A 17,600-nucleotide genomic window follows, 5' to 3' on the forward strand; every position below is an offset into this window, starting at 1 on the left:
AGCCCTTGGAGCATCTTTTGTCGTAGTGCTTGGTCTTGCCCTGTGCTCCCCGCGCAGCTCCCAAACGCCTTGGAATGGCTGGGTGATGGCAGTGTCCTTTGATGTGATGAGATGGTGCTTGGTGGGGCCCCTGGGTGGAAGCTGCTCACCAGAAAGACCAAACCATTATTAGAAGGTTGAAACTTTCAGTCCTACCTCCCATTCTGCAGAAAGGGGAGAAGGGCTAGAAATGGAGTTAACGATGGATCATGTCTACAAGGTAAAGCCTCCGTAAAAATTCCCAGATTAGGGGATTCAGAGAGCCTCCGAGTTGGGAACATGGGAGGTGCTGGGAGAGTGGTGTGCTGAGGCTCCGTGCTCCTTCCCACACACCCTGCCCTCTACCTGGTCCTGCCGTATAGTCTTTTATAATGAACCAGTAATGTAGGAAGTAAGCTGGTTTCCAAGTTCTATGAGCCACTCTGGCAAAGTGCTTGAACCAAGGGAGGGGTTGTGGGAAACTGTGATCCTATAGCCAGTTGGTCAGAAGTACAGGAGACAACCTGGACTTGGGGTTGGCGTCTGAAGTGGGGAGGGGGCAGGTCTGTGGGACTGAGCCCTATGGGATCTGGTGCTATCTCCAGGTCCATAGTGTCAGAATTGATTTAAATTCTGGGACACACAGCAGATATTGCAGAGAATTGCTTGGTGTGGGGAACACCCCCCGCCCCAACACGTTTGGTGACCAGAAATGTCAAAGTGCTCTGTGTTAGTGAAGGGGAAGCACAGGGGAAGGGAGTTTATCCTACTTGATATGTAATGCACACACACATGCATACACACACACACATACGCACACATTCCTGATAAATGCATGCGTGTGACACTCCCGTCTGTCACTTCAGTCTTCCCCCACCCCACCCCCCTCCTCACCATCACATGCACAAATGTTAGGATTAAGTGTGATTCCTTCAGAGCCCCAAGTCAGATTTTTCAGAATCCTTGACGAGACCTTAAACTTGCCCAGGATTCCTTTAGGAATCTGTTTCCTCTCCTCAAAAATGGGGGCATACCTCTTTCACTTAGTTGTGAGAATTAAACTATATTAAATTAGGTAACTAATAAAGTGCCTCTAACTAAGAACTCAGTGAGTGGAAATTCCCTCCCTCATTCTAATTTTGAAATCCTCTCATCTAAGTATTGAGACTGTTTCTTCTAAGATAATAATAAATACTGAGAAATATGTTCAAGACATACTAGTGCCATGATTTCATTGCCTCACAAAAACATGTGTCTTGTGTCCTAAAAGCAAGACATGCTAGTGTCATGATTTCAGTGCTGACGCAAACATGTATCTTAAATTAAAATCCCAAATTCAGTGCTGTGCCCCCCTCCCCCACTGCCCAGGGTGGCCTCAGAATCCACCCACTCCAGCAACTTGAGGGGACAGGCAGGGGCCCAGGCTATTGCTCTGCCCAGCTGGGCTGTCCCATCCTTACCCAGAGGTCTCTCAGTGAGAAGCACAGGGAGCTTTTGTTCTTCCCAAATGAGAGTGGGAAGCAAAGTCTCCCCCACAGCAGTTTATATTTAAAGTATGTGCGAGTCACACCTCTGTCCACTCCTGTGTCACCACTCACATGAATTCCCTTCAGCATGTCAGTGGATCAAACCTTGCTTCTTATAAATCCAAAAATGATTACTCTTGTTGGCACTGGGCCATGGGGAGCCAGTAGAGGGACCGGTTAACAGTGGGCATGACAGGTGGGAGCTAACTTGGGGATGGTGTAGAGGTGCAGAAATAAAGATGCCTTTCTCTCTTGGAAAGAGTCCTTACATCTTCAATTAAGGATTTAAAATCACTGAAGCTTAAATCTCAGAAACCTGCATGGCTCCCCATTGCATATGAGGGAAGCTCAAGTACTGCTTCTGAACTGCACTGCATCTTTCCCCTACTTATGTTAAATAACTTGGCTTCGATTCCCTGTAATTACACACCGTCCGAGTCCTTTCCCAAATATAGGGAATGCCGATGGCATTTCCTGCCCCCTGACTTTGCATGTTTCCAGAACATTAACTAGGGACTGGGCTTCCTATTGCTACAGATCTGTAACTCCAGCTGGGAACCACGCTGCAGGAACCAGCCAGGAGATGGATATCATAGCCAACGCATCGCTTACAGATCCACCCTTAGAGCCTGAGCCATCAGGCCCTTAGCCATTATCATGACTGTCTTCTTGGAAGCCTCCGGCAAATGTCATCATAGGGTGTCCTTTTCCAGGAGGGTTGTCTGTTTCTGAAAAATAGGAAGGGAGGAAAATTAAGTAAATGGGGCCCCAAAGGCCGAGGCATCTTGTTTTCTGCCCCAATGCTCACCACATTGCCACTGTCAGAGCAAAACAGCAGGGAAAGCTGAGGTGCTCATTGGGGTCAGTGCGGAAACGCTCCTGGATCCTCTGTGGCTGCTGAGGTCATGCTGAATAATTAACCAGGCTGATTCCATGTTTCAGCCAGATGGAGAACTGGGTCAGGCGCCACTCCGGACTCCCCAGACACGGCTCCAGCGGAGCCCACTGAGATGCTGGATTTGGAAAGCATTTCAGAGTTTCAAAGAAAAGCAAGGGCAAATAAAGCCTAGTTTTATTTCAAGCCATGTCCATAATGGCAGTGATCTGCATGCTTACATGCAATGACCACAAACACTGATTTACTGGAGACTTCCCTGTGACAGAGGCAACGTCCCAGGAAGACGTTTTGAACCTTGAAAACCCTGCATGTTTTTTGGACACTTTGTGAAAGTTGTTTAATGTCACAGCCCTTTGCTTTATTTCTCAGAGAAATCTGGACAATCTAAAGATGGGCCACTGGGCAGAAATCAGGTCCATGCTGGCTCTCTTGCTTATAGGCAGAGGACTGTTAACTCAGGGATCCATCACAGAACATAGGACATCACATGTAATGAATGTGCACTAAATGGCTACCATTTGAGGTTATTGGTGGTTATTCTGGCCACCAATATGAAATAAAAAAGGATAACTCATTGCTCATATTTAGGCTATATGATTATTCAAAGGTCCTTCATGGTTGCACATAGCAAGACTATGTTTTTTCCCCACCTGACCCCAAAAAACACAGATATAAAGAGTCTCTGTAGAACGCTCCACAGAACTCAGACAGCAGCTGGGGTCACCAGCTCTTAGGATCGAGGTGAGTCAGGCTTGAATCCCAGTGTCACAGCCTGCAGAAGTCCGTGTGGCCACCCCGAAGCTCTGCCTGGCTCCCTGGGGCTTGTATTTCTCTTGAGTTGATTTCTTGTTTTACACTGTATGGTCTTGGCTGTTGCCTTTTTCTCTGCCAGTCCCCTCCATGGTCAAGGGTCTGTCCTTCTCTTTAATTCTCCCTGATAATGTCAGTCATCTCTTTGCAACAGGCTTTTGCTGGAGCATCAAGACTGATATCAGGGGCTTTCATTGCATCAAAAACAGTTACAGGTTTTAAAAAGTGGTTATTGGACTTTCTCATCTTTACAAGTCCTTCAGGAATGCCTGCCCGCTCAGAGCTAGTCCCTCCCTGGAGGTTAAACAGCTTTCTTGCTCTTCCTGTTTCCCTATCATACCCGTGTTTTCTTTTCACCCTTAATTGCTGATCATTTCTTATGTAGAGCCATTTAATCATTTTCCTTATCCACTTCTCAGAAAAGACCTCTCGTGCCAACTGGTAAGCTTTTCTATGCCCCAAAACATGTATCTTAATTGATGTCTTGATGAGTGAGTACTTTGGGATCTTCCTCTTTGGAATTCTTTCAAAATACTTTATATTCTCAGTCTTTGGAAAGCTGGTGAAATCTTTAGACCCTCTTTCCATAATATGCAGATACACACCTGATTTGGGGTGTATTTCCTCTTGGGTAAACCCCTGAGGCAGGCCAATGAGCTGGATGGAGCCCGGCCTTCCAAGAGGAGTGAGCCCCCCACCCCTCACCAAGCCCCGTGTCTCTCCCCACCCCCAGCCCCTCAAGGTACATCTCAGTGATGCTTGAGTTTAGCTGAAAAGACAAAACAGAATTGATTGGCCGTGTGTTGGTGGCATTTCCTGGTCCTGATACGTTTGAGGAATCAGAAACCTTGGGAAAATAGTGGCCACCTCTTTTTGATCATCCCCTTTGGGCCAGGCCTTGTAAAGGTCCTAACATAAGCCATCCCGCTGAATCATGCCAATACCCCGAGGAGATTCATACTATTATCCTCACTGCAGCATGCGAGGAAATTAAAGCTCACCAAGATTAAGTAACCTGGCTCAGATCACACCACTAATAAGTGGTCACCTTGGGATTTGATCCCAGGTCAGTGACTTGAAATCATTGGCCCTAAACCACTATTTCTGCTGCCCTTCCCCTACATACCGTTGCATGGTACTCATCTCGGCTCATGTCAGTGGAGCTGTGTGACTTTTGGTGTCACAGCCAAATGAATACGCCCTTGCGGTTTTTTGAGATATTACTCAGAACACAGTGTTTGGTCTGTTCAGCTCATTGATGTGTCTCCAGCTTCCTACAAGGCTCAGTTCAACATCACATCCTTCAGGGAACTGTCCATAACTTCTTCTAAGTTAAAAAACCCCTCCTTCCAAGAACAACCAACACACATGGGTGCCTCTGTGTCCCCTTTACTTCACATGGCCATGTCGTAGGTTCCTGCTTTGTGTCTACTCCATTACAGCCTTCTCGAGTGGAGCTGTGTCTGATTCATTTCTCTATGTCTCCAGGAGCTAAGAGGCTCTCATTAATGTTTATTGACTTGAATACACAGTTGTTATTGTGCTGCAAGTTAATTAGGCCTACATGGTAAGTAATTCCTATAAATGAGTGTTAACTAGAATTACATTTATAGTGTTAGACCAAGTTATAGCCTTTCTCTGTGAGCTTTTGGAGTTTTTTAATATCCGTAATTTAGTGTAGCTGTCAATTCTGGTATCATTTGCTTTTTGGTTACTGTCCCTCGATAACTATGGGGCACTGCCTGTGTCTGGACATTGCACGTGCTGCGCTGTGGACATTCGCTCGCTGATATGCCGTCTGCTTTGGTGCTGTGCGTGGAGGCTGACTTGCCTGACAGGCAAGAATCGGACCTGCTTTCCAAAAGCTCCAGTTCCCTCATCTCACCCCTGGCCCATTCCCTCCCACTGTACCGTCCAGGGACAGGTGCGAACATGCTCTCACCTTGCTTGTCCTTGTTAAGGCTCAAGGGAAGAAAGCTGGAAGGCCTCTGGGAGAAGAGGGAACGAGCGAGTGCCCTGGAGCCAGAGAGAAGAAGTGAACGTTTGCTGAGGGCTACCACTTTCCTTCCTCACTTACCTTGGAGCTCCTGGAAGCTCTCTGAGCCCTGTATTATTAGCGTGTTTCACCTGAGTGAACACATTAGTGGATGCCAAGGACCTGCTGATGGGAATATAGGAATTCAAACCCAGTACCATCTGGTCTTAGACTGGGGCTTTTTTTTTTTTTTTTGCACCGTGTTCTCTCTCTCTGCACATGTTTTAGGAAGAGGTTCTCCCTAGGCATAGGTTCTGTTAATATAGGACTCTGAGAAAGTGAAGTTGAAATAGGATTTGTGTTTCCAACCAAGGTACGATAACGTGGTTCTGGTGTGCGAGAAGAGAGACCAAGTGGAAGAGAAGGAAAAGGAAGCCTCAGGCTAAGAGCTGGATCCTCCCGATTCAGCTGTGCCCTTGTTGTCCTGGTTGCCTATGATAACTAACCACAGTAAACTCCGCCCAGTTAATCCTCACACGATAGGCCACTTACTGTGAGACAGGTGATTTAGTACCCCCATTTTAAAGATGAGGAAACTGCAGCCCAGAAAGTTTAACTAACTTGCCCAAGATCACAAATCATTGCAGTCCTGGAATTTTGACCCAGATTTTACTCTCAGGACCAGTCTTAGGAACAGTAAGACTTTGGGGAAGGAAGGGGGACCATCTGTGTACAGCAGTGGTTCTCAAAGTGTGGTCCCCAGACTTGCAACTTCAACATCACCTGGGGAATTATTAGAAGTGCAGGTTCTTTGGCCCTGCCCAGACCTGCTGGAGCAGAAACTGGGGGTGGGGCCTAGTGTTCTGTGTGTCAGCAAAGCCCTCTGGGTGGTGTGTTCACAAGGGCCATGATCTACATGTCCTCCACATGCTGGGTTTGGCTGAAATTTGTTAAACTAGAGGAACCTTTAAAATCCACACATAGAAAAGAATTAAAATGTATTGATAACATCATAAAGGTATCAAGTTCTAAGTACATGCTGGGCACTGTGCTGAGCACTTTACCTGCATCATCTCATTTAGTCCCCACAACAGTACTAAAAAGTACAAGTACTATTATTATTCCCATTTTACAGATGAAAAAAACTGAGACTTAGGGACTTGAAGTGACATCCCTAAGGACACCAGCTGGTAGGTAGCAGTGTTGTGACTTGAATTCAGATCCATCGGATGACACAGTCCATACCCTGAAGCATTACTCATTTTTGCCCTTTTGGTAAAAAAAAAACGTTAAAGAATGAACATCAGTTAAAGTGCAAATGTTGGGGTAATTTTTTTTCAAAATTTGAAAATATGTTAAGAGTCTGGTTGATTAAATATTTGATTAAATTTTCGATTGAATATTTTGAGCTTCCCCTATACTCTGAAACGAGTGTTTATTCCCTGAGCTCATTACAGTAAGCATCAGTTATTTCCCAAGTGTAAGCGATAGTGACTATAAACGTCCTGGCCACACGGGGGCAGCACCAAACAGCGCAGGTTGCCCTTTGCTGCCTGGTTCTGTGCAGGAAGTACAGGGAGCTTAGTTATTCCCCATAACATCCATTTCCTCTAACTTTGTCTCAGTGGACTGGTGGTGAAGCTTTTCAGATCAGAAACTAGATTTCAACAACGGCAAGATTGCACAAGGAAAATTACTTAAAATTAATTCATCATAATAATATAGTTAGGGCTCTTGTTTTTTATCAGCATGACGAAACAATGTAACATACTATTGTGGAGTTCAGCATTCACATTTCTTGGCAGAAAAGCATTAATTTCTAATGAGGGTTTTTAGGTTGAAATCCATTTGTTCTTGGATTCAGGGGAGAAAAAGCAACCAGCTTTTTTTTTTTTTTTTGCCTTCTTATTGTTCTTAAATTATTTTTAGTATCACAGGCTGACAATTTTGTAGTAGGCAATTAGAGGAAGTGGGGAAATGTGTTCCTGACCTAGTTTTAAGGGCATATGATCATCCTACAGTAATAGTGGTATCTTAGGTTCACTTCTGCCCAGGATCACATCACCACGGTGCTCTACTGATAGCAGCTAATGTTGATCCTGAACCCCATTTCCGCCTAGGCATATCTCAGTATCCCATCCAAGTCTCATTTTCCGTATCAATGACTGAATTCATTGGAATTTTGACTTGAGTGAACATAATTTATTACCCAAACTAGGGCACTTTTGAGAGTAAAAGGAGCCGCTCTTAATAATTTTGCCAGCACAATAAACATCAATCATTACTATCCAGGGGGCAATGAGAACATGTGGTCATTCTAATCACACGTCTTTGCCTTTCATTTCAATCACTCCAATCAGGATTTATGTGGCACTGCATTCATTCGCTCCTTCATTCAACAAATGTTCATTGAATGCTTCCTCTATGCTAGGTTCTCTACCTGTATTATATTGTATTCTCCTCCTCAGAACCTACTAACTATTATTGTTATTCCCGTTTTCACAAATGAAAAAAAATGGGACTTTGTAAATTACTTAGCCAAGATCACAGTACCAGTAAATCAGAGGTAATATTTTAATCCAGGCTGTCCCTGCCTTTGGGCCATATACACCAGAACCTTACTGATGTTGCTAACTATTCTGAGCCCCCTTTGTGGGCCTTGCCCCATCTGACACTGCTTCTCCATAAAATCTCAAGTTTTTAGCAGGTAGGTTAAGAATGGGAACCCAGAAGGCAGAATGCCTGGATTTGAATCCTAGGTCCACCACTTACTAGCCCTGTGCTTCACTCACTTTCCTCATCTATAAAATGGGTATAGTAACTTACTATCTACTTTTAAGGGATGGTGGGGGGGGAGATTAAATGAATTAACCCCTCTTAACCTTAAAAATAGAACAATTATTTTGCCAGAAAAACAGTTTTATTCAGGAATAGTACAGAATTGCAATCCAGGACATGCAAGCTCTGGCAAAACCATAGGCATGTGTAGCTCTGGGCAGAGGGGATTCCCAGCTCCAAGTAAGTTCACAGTGGATTCAGTTAGAACGAATAATGACAACAGGATGTTGAGGGTAAAAAGGGGTTCATAACAAGCTTTATTCTCATGGCCACCACCGACTGTCTCTACGGGGCAAGTCTGGCTCCGTCTCTGCTCCCGACTCCAGACTCTGCTCAAGCGTTGCCTCCATTCCAGGCTCCCCAGTCTCCGCTCTCTTCTCTAGGCTCTGCTCTCCTTCCCTCTGCCACAGCACCCTGTGGAACTCTTTTTAAAGGAATAACAGATATAAATAGCTTATTGCCAACAGGTATGCAAGTACGTGCCTGTGCAGTAATCTAAGTATCACCTCATCCCACTATACAATGGGTGAGATTAGGATCAGGTGGGAATCCTGGCCATGGAATTTCCATTTTTGCTACAGTGTGTCTGGAGAACAAAAGGAGGACCGCTCTTTTTATAGAGGAAACGGGCCTTGTTGGAAAGGCTGTTGCTAAGCAAAGGGTCCATTGGAGTAAACTTGGAGTTTTCGTGTATCATGGCTTCTCATCATTGGCTGAGTTGTGACTCTTATTGGCCTGGCTCCGGCTGTTGCAAGAAGAGCAGACACCTTCCTTCTCCTGCTGGATGGTTACATAGCCAGAACAGCATGGACTTTTAAGTCCGTCTTTTCTGATGGGTTCTGAGATGTACAAGGAGTGGAACACTATGGAGTTTCCCCTGCAGGCCCCCCAACGCCATGTCAGTGAGGTTTCCCTTTACTTGTTTTCACATACCTTGACATTTGAACAATGGTTGGTTGTGTCAGATGATACAACTATGCTATGCTTATTTTCTGCTAATAAAGTAGGTTGGGATAATATAAATGTTCTCCAAATCAGGAGTTTCAGTTTACTTTTTGAGGTACAAGGAGAGAGCTAAAGGTGTGCAATATTGTGATTTATAAGAAAATATATATTTGGTCATTCAAATACATTTCTCATAATTATCTGATCTTCATCCACAGTTCTTGGCTCACAGCTCCCAAAACCCTTGAAATATCCAAAGTGTTGAGGATAATCATGGTGTCTTTTGTTATGTTAATGAAGTGAACATTGGAAAAGCACCTAAGGTTAGGGGCTGGCCACCAGAGGAGCCAACCAGGCCTTCAGAGGGTTGGGAACTTTCGGTCCCAGTCCCTGACCTCCAGAAAGAGAGTCTAGGGGTTGAATCAGCTGCCAGTGGCCAATGATTTCATCAGTTGTTGCTATTTAGTGAAGCCCCCATGAAAACCTGAAAGTACAGGGTTCAGAGAGCTTCCGAGTTGATGAACCCATGGGGAGACTGGGGGGTGGTGTGCACCTGGAAAGGGCATGGACACTACACCATCTTGCCCTTCCATCTGGCTGTTCCTGAGTAACATCCTTTTCTAATAACCTGGTCATCTAGTAAGTAAAATGTTTCTGAGTTCTGTGAGCTGCTGTAAAAAATTAATCGAATCCAAGGAGGGGATCATCAGAAACCCCAATCTGTAGTCGGAAAGACAGGTGACAACCTGGGCATGTAACTAAACATCTGAAGTGAGGGTGATGGTCTTCTTGTAGCGCTGAGCCCTTAACCAATGTAATCTGAAGCTATCTGTGTCTGAGAATTGCTTGTTGGTGTATGGGAAAACCTCCATACATGGGTGAAGATGGAAAAGCTGTCTTTTCATCATAAGGTGGTATATAACAAGGTCAGCAGGCCACAGATAGATTGTGGCATTGTGATTTTACTGATGAGGGACTATGTTAGGAACCAATGAGAGACAGTGCTCCTTAGAGGAAGCAAAATGCGGTACTTAGGAGCCATAGACCCGTGAAATTGTGGGGCTGAATAAAACTGGGAAGATGCACTGTGGTGTGCACCTGGGGCACATCTGACTGTCACCTGGAGAATCACGGTTTGGTCTCAGGGCTATAGAAGCAGAGCTGCAGCAGGCAGGCCAGCTGCTGACCAGAGGCTGGCCCTCAGTTGCTCAGCAGCCAGCCATAGTAGCTGTGGGATCCTCTTCTCTGAGCAGCTTCACTGCAGCCGATCCACAAGTGCAGGTGAAGTGTGATGGGCATCTCCCAGACTTGTGCCCAGGCACAGGGTCCTGAGTGGCTTTTGCAGTCATCACAGGGACAGCTTCCTCTTTTTGGCATATTTGTGAAAAGCATCACATGCATGGTCCGCATGCAGCAGGTGGTTAACGCAGAACCTTGGGCCTTTCCCTGGAGCTTCCCCGCTAGGATGTGAGGATCCACATGCTGTTTGCTTAAGTAGATTGTCTTTGGCATTTTGGTATTTTCACCCCCTGAGAAAGTGTGACTAGCAACTCATGAAAGAGGCACCTTGTCTGGGCCCAGGGGCTGAAACGGGGAACATTGAACTGGACTGAGTGTGTGGTCACTGTGGCACAGTTTGCTGCATTTCTGCATTTTATTATGAAGTTCCCTTTGGAAACTTCGCAAGATGTTCTTCAAGAGCCAGCCTGTTACCCCCAGCAGAAGTGTGGCACCTTGCCTGCCCCTCTTCTCCTGGGAAGGTGGTCTCTTCAACTGGCATGCCACTTCAGAGGGACCCCAGGCTGCACCAGGGATCATGGACTCAGACTGCAGGGTGGGATGAGGGACCCCACTTCAGGCCATCTCCAACCCTGGCAGTTAAGACCAAGGCAGATACTCCAGCCAAATCACCCTCACATGTTGCATGAATTTCTTTGTGTGTCTGTGGATTTTTTACTTGTTGCAATATGCATATAATATTTTTTATACTTAAAAAATTGAGTACTGAACAAGGAGCGTGAGCTCAAGTAAGATGTCCCTAAGTGATAAAAGAGTAAATAGATTTTTTTCTTTAAGGTATCTCACAATTCATCCATTCTGCAGGCTTTTCAGGATTTGGTGCAAATAAATGCTTATAGGATCTGAGACCTATTATCATGAAAACACATTTTCCCCATTTTTCTTTATTTCTGGGTATTAGAGAATGTATTTTGCTTCATAACAATGAGAAACAAGTGCCTGATATATATTTAATTTCTCATCCTATTGTCTTTTTCCAGGTATTTAACAAACAACAGATCTCATGGGGGTTGCATTTCTTATTATGGAAAAAAAACACTACCTTATAATAGATAAAAGAACTTAGAAGTTTTTATACCTATTAGCCCTATAATTCTACTTCTAGGAACCAATTCTTAGAAAAAACCTTGAACACACACACACAGAATGTTAGGCAAGAAGATATTTATCACTACATGTTTTTAAGAGCAAAAATAGTCACAATTTAATTATTTAGTCCTAGATTCCTTGGCTACATTAGATGATTGAATATTATGTAATAATTAAAAATGCATACCTTGTAGAGGATCTTAGGGTAAATTGATAGCGGTTGATTTGTGACTAATGAGTAATTTCATGTTCCCTGACTTTGTCCTCTAGTGTTTTGCTGTGCGTTCTCTGGGCTGGGTAGAAATGGCAGAGGAGGACCTTGCGCCTGGTAAAAGTAGTGTTGCTGTCAACAACTGCATCAGGCAGCTTTCTTACTGCAAAAATGACATTCGAGATACAGTCGGCATTTGGGGAGAGGTAAGTACCACGTGGGAATGACAGACTTGTTTACATTCTGCTGTGCTTCGTGAGACTCCAGAGTTCTGTGAGACGTGATCCTGAGGGCCACTGAAGGTATTTTTTGGGTGCATTTCCTGTAAAGGCAGATAGTGGAGATATGATATACCCAGTGAATTAATTATCTGGGAGCACCGGCAGATCTTAGTGATGATGAGGCCCCTGGGAGAGAACATTTCTCTAGGTCTAAATGACAGAGTTCAGCTTGGTATCCCTGGATCCCCAGAGATACATGGATGGGCTTTAGAGTCCAGACACTCCTAAACTTGGATGCAAAATTGGGTATGCCATTACATAACAGCAGTTTTCCAGGAAGAAGACCCAGGCCCACTCAAAGTATATCCTCAGGGGGGAAGGTGACCCTCACACATACACACCAAAATGTTGATGCCTTCCTCTAAAAGTTGACAAATTGCTCTTTTATAACACAGTCCTCTTTATGGACAATCTGAAAATGAACAATATACGTGAGCTTTGGAATTGATACTTACATATTCTTTCTCACTTTGAACATGGTAATTCTGATTTGAAATGTTAGTGAATTCCAGAAAGAAAAATAATAAGAATATGAAATTTGTATAAAAGTCATATTGAACAGGAAAGCACATTTCTACTGTGTTCTGAGGCCTCTGAACAAGTGTAGTGGATGCACCCTGGGGCCATGCTTCCTACATGAATCTACTGCACTCAAACCGTCCCCTTTTAGCAGAGCACTGGTAGTGAAAGTTTGCTTTCTGATTGGGCTGTTCAGACCTCAGGCACTTCTTTTTTATCCTAGCAACTCTATCATAAAGGGGGGTGGGTTCCGAGGCTTCCCATGGAGGATTCTGTCTACCTTAGAAGGGGGCCAAACTGCACTGCCAACCTGACTTTTAGATCCCAGGCATGGCAGGAGAGGAGGCAAAATTTTCTTGCATCCAGGAAAAGGACTTTTTTCAGGTATTTCTCTTAACCAACATTTACTTTACCAGCATTACTATCCATCTCCTACCCAAATATCTGGGACTATCTTTCCCATTAGATTATCCACCTGTCTTCTCGCTCCTTCAGTCAAAATGCTATTATACTGAAGGAACAAATCTCACTTAGGATGTAAAAGGAAGGGCAGCATTAATTTATACTAATGTGTGAATGACTGATGAACACCACCACAGGGGTTTATCATTTTAGAAGAGTTTAGTAAGATTCTTCAAGGGATCTCCAATTGGCTCCAATAGGAGAATAGGGTTATAGGGGGCAGCCAGGCCTGAAAATCTACCCTGCCTCCCCACCTAGTTAACTCTGATAGGCCATTCCTGTTTTTCTCCATTCTTTTTCCTACTTCTGAAACAATAAATTCTTCAGGCAGTGTTTCTAGTTCATAGTATATAAAGTACTGCTTAATGCTTGGGGTCATGAGCAGTGACTTTGTGCCATGCCCCGCCATGTACAGCACAAGTCCTTGTTGAACGGTAGGCTGAAAATAAAGTCCTGCCTGTCAGAGGAGTGTCTTATCTTTAGGTGACAGCTGCATAAGCATTGGCTCTTTGGGAACAAAAACCAGTTAGCCAGACATGACAAGTGGCCAACCAGGAGCTACTATTTGTTGATGAGAAAACTGAAAAGATGGGTATGAGCGACACGACTATGCTGAACAGGCTCAGCAGAAGCCAGCGTGCATTTTCATTCAGGGACACCCCACACTCAGCCATCCAATCTCATTTTAGATTATCTGCTGGCAGTTGTCATTGGTTCTGTCCAATAATGCAAAGATTGTTAGGAGAATTAACCGATGAAGACAAACTCTGCTACCTTTGGGAGGACCAACTGTTGTTTCTAAGCTGAATCAGCCCAAAGGAAATATGTCACCCAGCTCAGTGGGACTTCACCTCACTGTTGGTCACATCCCACAAAGCATGTTTAACATTATCAAGCGATGATATCGGCCAAACAAAGCCTTTCAGAATCTCTTAGTACCTGCGAGGTGTTGGCCTTGAGGCAGCTGCAAAGAAAGGAAGTGGGGGTCACTCACTGGAGGGTCTAGCTGAAGATCTCTCATAGGCTCCAGTCAGTGCTTAATTCCTGGAGGGGAAGGGACAGAGAGAGAGAAGAAAGCACCAGAAATCCCCAGACAGCTATCAGTTATCCCAAGGCACATCACCTGGCCAGCTGCTGCAGGACGTGGGACCTGCTCAGCCATCTGGTTCCCAGTTCTCGGGACCTCTGAGATCATACAGCTCCGAAGTGCCACTGAGTGGCAGCCCTCAGCTCAAGCCTGGGGGAATGGAGCCCAGCCTTTAGCGGAAGGATAGGGTGGGAGACTGTAGCCCACCATTCTACCTTGGCTTCTCTTCTTGTCTGCCTACCATTGCTTAGCTACTGATCAGTTTCCCAGCCTCCAATAGGTACTAGAAGATTGAATCTCCTCAGGACCTCAATCATGATCAATCTACAAACTGGTTAATTAAGATTTGGCTCTTTACCCAGGGTCTGGAGACAGCTGTGACCTTGAAGTGTCCACAGAGGCTTGACCCTGCAGCCGGTTGAATGAGCTGCAATTTTCCACCGAAGCCATTTGGGGGTGCATAGAGCTGAGATAGCTTGTTGCCCTTAGGCTCTGTGGGGTCTGTGCAGCCAGCAGTCTGCCCAGGTCGTGTTCTGCTAGTACTCATCTGGAAATGGCTTCTCCACCCTTTGGGAAGATCACAGATCATCCTGGATCTCAGCTGTAGAGTTGCAGCAGATCGACCGGCACAGGCACTGAAAAGCCCAAGTCTGCCACTGAAACAGCAGAGCTTGTGTTCATACTGAGAGCCGTTGATGGGAACCTAAAATATCACCTCAAAACAGAGCAATGAGAATTTCTCTCTCCCGCTTTCAAAACCTACCAAGAAGGTTCACTGTTCAGCCTAATTAGACCTTCCTAGCTTTAGTGCCACAGCATCTGGGCTGACCATGACCTTCAGGAGACAGTCTTTAGTCTTTTGGTACAGCGCAATAATTCCTTCGAATTATGCCTGAGAAATTGCAAGGGGAATAAGCATTCCTGTCTCAAAGAGCCAGTGTTGTGTGGGGACAGGAGACCAAAACCTAAACACCTGAAGTGTAATGCCAGAGATGAGAAACGTGGCCTTCCCTATATGGGTATTACAGCAGCGCCCATGTAGCTAATAGCATCTCAGCTTCTGGGTTAGACCTTGAGCAAGTTCCTTAATCTTTAGCCTCAGTGTCCCATTTTGCTAATTGGAGATAATAACAAACCAAGCTCTTAGGGAAATTGGGGGGTTCATGAGCCAATGTACCTTAAGCATAATGTTTGAGATGTGTTGAAGTCATATAAATGTTAGCTATTTCAGTACCAAGAATTGTCACAAAGATGCTCCTACTATTGGCCTGCCAATTCGCAAAGATACGAGATGGTGTCCAAGGTGAGAAGAGACAGACATGGTTGTAGGCCTGGGAATTCTGGCAAGGCTTGCCTGATGCAGGGTCTGACAAGAGAGGAGGAATGGGGAGAGAGGGATCATGCCAGAATTCAAAACACGGAGTTAGTAAAAGACCAGGTTCTCCAGGGAGCCCACAAGTAGCCTTTTTCCTTCAAGTCAATATTCATAAGTGTAATTAATTAAAATAAGAGCTGTCTAGAATGCAGGTTAGGGACTCACTTCAGAGGACTTGGAGAAAGAGAGAAATTGGGTATGTGAGGGGAACATAAGAAATTTATGGATATTTTAGTAAGGAGAGGATATTTCTTAAGAAAACAAATAGATCGAAGGGGTGACTTCTTTTGATGGTTGAAATGCGCCCCTAGATAGCCACAAACATCATGAGGATGATAACCTGTCTTCTCATCGAATCCCAGGGGAAAGACATGTACCTGATCCTGGAGAACGACACACTCAGCCTGGTGGACCCCATGGACCGCACGGTGCTCCACTCCCAGCCCATCGCCAGTATCCGCGTGTGGGGTGTGGGCCGCGACAACGGCCGGTGAGTGTGCTGGGGGCATGCTGTCGTGTGTCACCTCACCAGCTGACCCAATTTTAACTTAATATGAAGTTACTGCACCTCACTGAACATGGGAGTTGACAGTAGACTCTTTGGAAATGTAAAACATGAAAGCACGTCGCTGTTTCCCTGCCTTGCAAATCCTCCGAGCCACTTCCCTTCCCAGAACCACAAACCTTCTGTCAGCTCCGGATCCTGCCTTGAGTTCTGCATCTTTTTCCTCCTGCTCATCTTCATTCATTGATGTTCCCAACTCACCCAGGCTTCCCGACCCCCTGCCTTTTTCCCCTCTTCTCTGCAATCTATTTAAATCTCAACCATTTCAGAAGCCCTCCTATTGGTATTTCCTTCTTAGAGAGCCTGTTTGAAGGGAGAGGTTCTACAGATTTAATGACAAGCTTTAAATCATTAAATCGTGATCAGAGACTGCTGGGGTTTGGGGTTGGCTGAACTATTTTGTTGTTTACAATATCTGGTCATGCCAAAATTCCACACAGTGTGTATTTTTCTGAAATTCTGCTGAAAATTTGTTACTTATAGCAACTGCTGCTTATTTAGATGTGTTGTGAATTTTCTGTTTTCCAGGATGACTAGAAATGAGGAAGTCAGGATTTTCAAATACATAGTCTAACTAATAAAGTAGCAGTTATCACAGACATTATTCTTGGATACCATTGTCGAATAATTGTACTACACTAAGTGCATTTAACTCCTCAGGTATAGCCAGTCTTTGACAATGTTCAAGGTACCTGAGGATTGCCTAGCATTTAGGGATGAGCTATAGGATGATTAGTTATTGCTTTGTTGAAACTGGACCAGGGCATGGCAAAAGCAGGTGAAAACCCCCCACCACAGAGATGACTCTTCTGGGCTTGTGGTTCCATTCCTGGGCATTCTGGTTTATTGGGTCATGTGGTCCTCTCTAGGGGACTCTATCTTGGCTTATCCCAGACTTTTCTAGCAAGGCTGGGCATTAGCAGATTCTATAGTCTTTTGATTCATTCAGTTCCAAGTCCTAAGCCAGAAAAGAAAATGGTTAAGCATTCACCAAAGAACACACATTTTGCTGGAATCAGAAATGGTCTGCAAAAGACAAAGCTGATGTATCCTCTGACTGCTAATTGGATAAACCTTCCTGGGAGCATGTTGTGCCTGAGCTTTTGGAACAAGTGATGAATGGTGACAGCTGGACCAGGTGCTTTGGGGTAAACGAGTAGATGGTTTATGCATACACACCTGTCACTCGCTTCCTTGGCAGAGCTGTGGCACTAGAATTGATGTGTTGACATGAATTGATTAAGTTTACAAGGAAAATACCTGATGTTTGCTCATCATTAAAAATGTTAGCCTTGATGGAAGGATACTGAGATGCTTGATCCTTCTCTGGTTCCTGTCCTCCAAGTTTGATTTTAAGGCAGGAACAAGATGAAGGTCATATTATATACATGTACAACTAGATGGGGGTGTGTTTTCTTAAGGTTAGGTTGTGAGCACATTTCACTGATTAGATTTTCAGCCTGCCCCAACTCTTTGAAGTGAGGCCAAACACTATATAAATTCAGCAAAATAATGATTCAAATTCCAGTTGACAAAATTTGTCAAGCTCTGAGCCTCATTTTCTCTCATGTATGAAATGAGGACCATAAGGACCACAAAGCTTGTGTATATGTACCTTCTTGTATGTATAGTTATTGAAACAGTGGGGATACAGCAAATGCTTAATGAATATTAGCTCTTAATGAATGATTTGTTAAAGCTA

General features: G+C 44.6%; 1 protein-coding gene across 7 annotated transcripts in view; it reads left to right on the forward strand.

The window, feature by feature from the left end:
- The window catches only part of APBB2 (amyloid beta precursor protein binding family B member 2), a 381,148-nt gene that overhangs the window by 291,007 nt on the left and 72,541 nt on the right, over positions 1-17,600 (forward strand). For all 7 annotated transcript variants that reach the window (XM_073237712.1, XM_073237714.1, XM_073237708.1 and 4 more), the window contains 2 exons: positions 11,669-11,815; positions 15,696-15,823. In XM_073237712.1, coding sequence (XP_073093813.1) covers positions 11,669-11,815; positions 15,696-15,823 — 275 coding nt within the window. The remainder of the gene's footprint in view (positions 1-11,668; positions 11,816-15,695; positions 15,824-17,600) is intronic.

Source organism: Manis javanica, chromosome 5, assembly GCF_040802235.1.
Source record: "Manis javanica isolate MJ-LG chromosome 5, MJ_LKY, whole genome shotgun sequence".
Taxonomy (NCBI): Eukaryota; Metazoa; Chordata; class Mammalia; order Pholidota; family Manidae; genus Manis; species Manis javanica.